The following is a 6,000-nucleotide window of genomic DNA, read 5'->3' as shown; positions in this document are numbered from 1 at the left end:
AAAATATGAAAATACAAACCAAATGTGTTTGCTTCTTTTTGCTTTAATCCTGTGTATTTAATGCTATTGCACATATCTAATAAAACTTCACATGCATATAAAACATGTAAAGTAAGATTCTTCTTTGGTTTGTATCATTAAATTGGTAAGAGGCTCAGAAAACTCATAGAAAATGAGAAGTATTCTCCTTTCTTCATTTGCTGGAAGCACAACTTGGGAAAGTCACACTTAGAAGAAAAAGTCATTGTGGAGCCTAATATAAGATTGAAATGCAGATGTCCAGTTACAGTTGAGGTTGGGATTTGTGACATGGACTTCAGAGGCAGGTAAGTCTATTGTCAAACATAGAAAACCACAGAACATAAAGAAAGAGGGTAACACACCATCAGTTGGGTTTCTTGGCAATAATGGTTAATTTATAGTAATTTAAGATGGATGATCATATTTATTTTACTTTCTTATGAATGATTGTAGTTTAATATTGCACTTGGAATCTTGTATTTCTAACACGTATACTGCTTTCCAGGAGAGGGCAGTCCATACTCAGGATCAGTTGTTTTCCATTATACTCTTAATCCAGGGAATATAATTGGAAACTCGAACGTAAACACCAGGTTTCATGGGCTGCGCACAGCCAAGACCCCAAGAGGTGACTCCATGTTGCACAAATTTATCTTGGTCCAGACAGACTAGAGGTCCTCCACTGTCCCCCTAAACAGAAAAAGAACAGGATGATTCCTTCACAGATAACCCCATGTGCAAGAGTGGCCTTCTCACAGGAGGTACAGAAACAGGAGTACTTCTTGCATGTGAGGAGCACACAAGTTATAAGAAAACACTGGAGCTCTAGCCAGAGAAGAGTTCTCTATGCATGTTGTTGAACACTGTAGTAAAGTTATCTCATCCCATCCCATCATCCAAGTATGACATTTATTTTTGAAGTAAGGGGATTTGGTGAGAAGGAATCTGATTGCCTTTAGTAACTTAAACTGCATTTTCTCCCTCAGTCTCTTCTCTGAGGTCTTTACAGCCCCCCGTTGTTACTAGGTCATCCAAGACCAAGTGAATGAATGCATTCAAACCATATGTCTTAAGACATGAGTGCACACCCCTCAAGGGCCTGCTTGCCCATCCCAGTGCGTGCATAGAGTATCTGTGCTGTTATTAGCAATGGTGTTGACCTGCTGGCTGGGGCAGGCAGTCTGCTGTTTCCACACTTCTTCACAGTCATCTCTAGCTTTTCAGGGAGGAAAGTCTCCATCTTGATGCAGTATGTTAAGCTTTTCTGAGCCCTTTCATGTATTTAAAGAAAATGAAGAATTCAATTTCAAAACCTAGATTTCTGGAAAAAACCTTCATACCACACTTGTGAGATGAGCTATTGCCAACCATATTCTTCCTTTTCATCAAAAAAGAAGTCCAGCATGCATTTTGCCTTGCCCAGTGTGATTTTCACAGGCACAGGCACTGACACTTGGAAATTAGTACTTCCTTTGGCCCATGGTATGCCTGCATGGCAGACTCCACTGCATTGTTCTTTGCTATCTGAAATGTCTCAGGTTGTTAACTGAGCTAGCCTGGATATTGGAGCTAGTCTAGCCGAGGCAAGCAAAGTGGTCTTGGGGAAAAAATCAGACCGTTAGTCATTCTGAATTGGCTTCCATACACCTGGCTCAGGCAGCTGTATATTGCCATGTGCTTGATAGTTCAGGCTTATCTGAAAAATCACCTGCCCCACTTCCTAGCAGCAGACAAGGGAGCAAGGGAAGAGCAGAATCTATGTGCCATGTGGTGTGGCAACATCCCAAGACTAATTTTGAGCTTCTAAAGCCCAGAAAGCAAAGAACTATTTGATTTGAATGTGCTTATAATCAACTCTGATGCTCACAGAGTTCCTTACCTGGCAGCTATCTGTGCCACCATGAATATTCCCAGCACAGAGCTCATGGTTTTTGACTCTACCATTCAAAAATTCAGGGCGGTTGCATATTTTATTCTCGATTACAGGGAAACCAGTTTCCTTTAAGAAGCCATCACCACCAGTTCCTTTGCAAATAAAAATAAAACCAAAACACAATAAATGACAAAGGTAAATGAACATCTTCACAAAATGAAAATCGAGATATGGATAAGCAGTAGAATAAGCATAGTGTTTATGCACTATGCATATACTTTCCATGCAGTAAGCATTATCAGCATCATGGTACTTATCACCCTCTACCACCCATCAAAACCCACACTGCACTGATTGACCTTCCTGCTCCCACAATATGGATCCAGTACCCACTGATATTTGTGGGAGTCATTCCCAAGCCATTTTATTTCTCTGTATGTGAGTTTTCTTCTCTGTGGAAAAAAAGGAGGTAGGAAGTAAACAGTTGAAAATGACATGATGGGCAGAAACAATGAAGCAGAGAAGGTGTTGATGCCCTTCTTAACCAAGACAGAGTGAGAGGTTTTGAAAATGAGAGTTATGTTTATATTTGTATGACATCTTCTGAACCAGGCTGGTTGGGATTAAAAATCATTCAAGAGGATGAGGAAACTCACCCTCATGTGATTAAGAAATAATCTGGATCTAGAAAAATTTTCGTTCTGACTGCATAAAAGCCCACTTTGAGGAAAAGCAGAGTGGATCGAGAGATAAGAACAGCTCCTTAGGTCTGATTCTCCTCTTTTAGTATTGGTTTAGGGGGTTTCAGTTTACATGGCTCTGAGTGATTTAGGAGAATCTAAATCGGAGGGAGACAGCAGAAAGAATGACAGTACCTGATGAATTTTGATGAAATATGTATGCATGGAAGCTTGTGTGGGGTGTTTTTGGCACAAAGAGAATACACTTTGGATACAAGTATATACCAACCTCCAAACACAGAGCTTTCAGATGTGTTAACGCTGTCTCACCTCTTGTATCACCCCAGCCCGTCACATAGCACTCCTCTCTTCCTCCTAACACAGCATTTTCTTTTGGCAAACAAACTGGTATTACATGATTATTGATGATTGCTGGGCTGAAAGAAACAAACAAGAGACTCATACAGGAACAATCATTAGCACAGTTATCTCTGATACCACCTTCAGGTTTCTAAAAAGATTTTATATACAGTCAACCTTTTTTCTTTGAAATCCTGAACTTCAGGTAAAGGGTTTTTCTGATGTGCAGAACTGCTTTTGTTTTAGACTCTAATCTCTCAGAATGTGATACACAAAAGGAAAAGATCTGAAATGGAGAACAGTTAGAGGGTTTTGATACTAAAATTACTAGCATAAATCCAAGAGAATGCCTTCACTTAGGCTAATGCATAGCCAACAAAACCTAACTGCAAAGCTACTTAGGGGTATGAATTAGTGGCATTTAATACACAGATGTCAGCTTGCTCTGTCTGCATCCAGTCTGACTATTTATAAATCACTTTCAAACTGGACACTTAGCACACAGCAGAACCCAAGTCAGTCTGACTTGCCTTTGGATGCAGCTAAGGCTAGGCTCAATTAAGAAGCCACATTAATTGTGTTGACCCCAAGCACCATATCTTCACATCTGCTTGCAGCTGTATGCATGTATTCTTTTTGATTGCACAGTGCCTCAGCGAGAGCTTCAGATGAATGGAAACAGATGCAAGAAGGGCCATACTGGATATTGCATCAAATGTGCATACTGTTTGCCTGTGCACTGGACAGACCTGCTGGAGGAAGAAATCTCCCCATCACAGCATGGAAACCATGTGGGGTAACATCATGCTAATATTGCAGCTTTCAATCCTCATTACCTTATCAAGGTAGAAGCATGTAGAAACACAGACTGAAAGCTCCTCTAGACATTACCTCCTCCTACTCTGCTGCCTCTGCCTCACCTCCTAGCAGCTGGCACCCAGCATGTTGCCAGCCTGTGTCACTGTCCCTAGCCCTCCTCCCCTCCCAAGGCAGCCCTTTCCCTTTCTGAAGCCCTGCAGCTGAATCACCTTGGTTTCCACTGGAGCTTCTGCAGAAAGGGAAGAAAGAGAGAGTCTTAAATCGCTGATTGGACACAGTGTGTACAGAAACACGCATTTCCATGACACCAGCAACCAATAATTAGCCAACTTGTCCCGTCAGAATGAAGGAACGCTTCAGATGAAAAGGGTACCTGCTCAGTTTTAGCAGAGCAATGTCCGTCCTGTGTGGCTCCTTGAACAATTTCTCCACATCTCGTTTTTGCACTGATGCCTCCAATGCTCGCTCTTTGTGTAATCCAAGGTATACTTTATACGCAGATGGCCGTGAGGACCTATTAGACATGATTGCAGATGGTGACCTGACAGACACACACCCAGGACATAGACCACTTATGATGTCATTTGGCACCTTGTTCTGTCAAAGACAGAAAAATAAAGCCAGTTTTGGCATAAGCATAATTTCTAAATCCCTTATTATGGCATATGAAATCAAGTCAGCGAAAGTTATCACTGTCACTCTTCATTTCTTCAGTCAAAACTCTGCTTTAATGAATGATGGATAGACTTGGCTCAACTCTCAACTGTTTGTACGCTGAGTTGAAAGACAGCGCAGGTTGGTTACTGGGTCCATTTTATTTCTCTGATTTTCTATCTAGTGTAAGAAAATGCTGGTGCAGGCTATAACAGATACTTACTTTTCTAAACAGTGAGCAGCAGTAAGAACCCACTGAGGGTCTATCAGAGTTCCCCCACAGAAATGCAGGCCAAAACTGTAATAGAGCAGAAAAGCATGAAGAGGACGTTGGTTTAAGGTGGGGAAGTTAATTCTACTACAGTTTATCAGGTAATCTTTCTAACATGTATGCCTTTACAAACAAAAGATATTATTCCATATTTTCGTTAAGAATCAATATTTTACTATCCTTGAACAATATTTCTTACAATGACAGTAGTGTTGTGTGGAGATTTTAATAAGGCCTTGTATGAAAACACCTAGATCTTTGTTCTTAACCAGTATTTCTATTACTGGAAAGCCTTATATGCAGTGATGCATACCATTTTAGAGATTTTGGCTTTTATCTAGCTCTGATCACAGTCGGAAAGGTCTGCAACTGGCCTTGATTCTTAGTTTTGCTAATAACTTTGCCAGTAGCATCAAACACTTACATGAAAGGACCAATCAAGATCCGTACTAGCCATACTTCAAACTGTTGCTTCTACTCATAGAGTACTGATTCTACTGTAGGATATAGTGACAGATTTAAAGTCATTCCGCCTATTAGTGAAAGTGTTTTTTAAATTAGTGGTCGTGTTGATTCTATAGCTGTTTATCACAAAACAGAGCATTCATGGTTGTCTAAATGACCTTCTTTAAGATTAGCACACAGAATGTATAGCCTTGAGCTATTTTAAAATTAAAATCAAGTTTAGAATGCTGAAACCACATGCTATAACATCCTATGAGAGGCAAAGTTTCCTTGCATTAAAGTCTAATGTAAAGGGGAATCATGGCCATACTTTGTCCGGAGACTGATTTGCCAGGGCCAGGAGTGTGGATGTGAAATACACCCAGCAACAATCCTTTGAGCACACAGCTTTGGTCTGAACTTGGATTTTCCACACTCATATTGAGCAGGAGCTACAGAATAAGAAAAAAAAAATCACTATAAGGAACTTCAGCATATTTCTTATACATCTAATACGCACTCAGAAAACTATAAGATTAACCTGTTACATTTGTCACTTCAGCTTTTGATTCTCTGCACCACCTATATTTTGTTACGTTACCTTCATCTGGAACACTTAAAAATGCCTGGTAAACTTTTTTCACATACACTTTTCAGTAGTCAGCAAATTACACATCAATAGATCTATAGTCAGATAGAAAAAAAACAGAAGGAGAAGGAGAAGGAGACAGAGAGAAAGAAGAAATAAATTCTCCCAACACCTTTAAGTGTACTCTTACAGATGCCAGCAATGCAAAAGCTACACTGGCAGCTTTTTTCAAACTAGTCTTGGTGGTACAGCACATGAAATTAAATCGCTGTCTCTGTGGAACAAAATT

At 40.2% G+C, this 6,000-nt stretch overlaps 1 protein-coding gene across 1 annotated transcript in view; it reads right to left on the bottom strand.

Moving 5' to 3' along the window:
• Positions 1-389: 389 nt before the first annotated feature.
• Positions 390-6,000, bottom strand: part of LOC141921612 (apolipoprotein(a)-like) — a 65,920-nt gene continuing 60,309 nt past the window's right edge. Inside the window, 6 exon segments of the mRNA XM_074820536.1 lie at positions 390-711; positions 1,901-2,046; positions 2,905-3,011; positions 4,127-4,267; positions 4,631-4,705; positions 5,454-5,574. Of these exon segments, the coding sequence (XP_074676637.1) occupies positions 550-711; positions 1,901-2,046; positions 2,905-3,011; positions 4,127-4,267; positions 4,631-4,705; positions 5,454-5,574 (752 nt within the window). The 3' untranslated portion in view covers positions 390-549.

The sequence above is a fragment of the Strix aluco genome, chromosome 3 (assembly GCF_031877795.1).
Source record: "Strix aluco isolate bStrAlu1 chromosome 3, bStrAlu1.hap1, whole genome shotgun sequence".
Classification (NCBI taxonomy): domain Eukaryota; kingdom Metazoa; phylum Chordata; class Aves; order Strigiformes; family Strigidae; genus Strix; species Strix aluco.
Note: the sequence above shows the minus strand (reverse complement) of the source record. Positions and strands in the feature narration are given on the sequence as shown.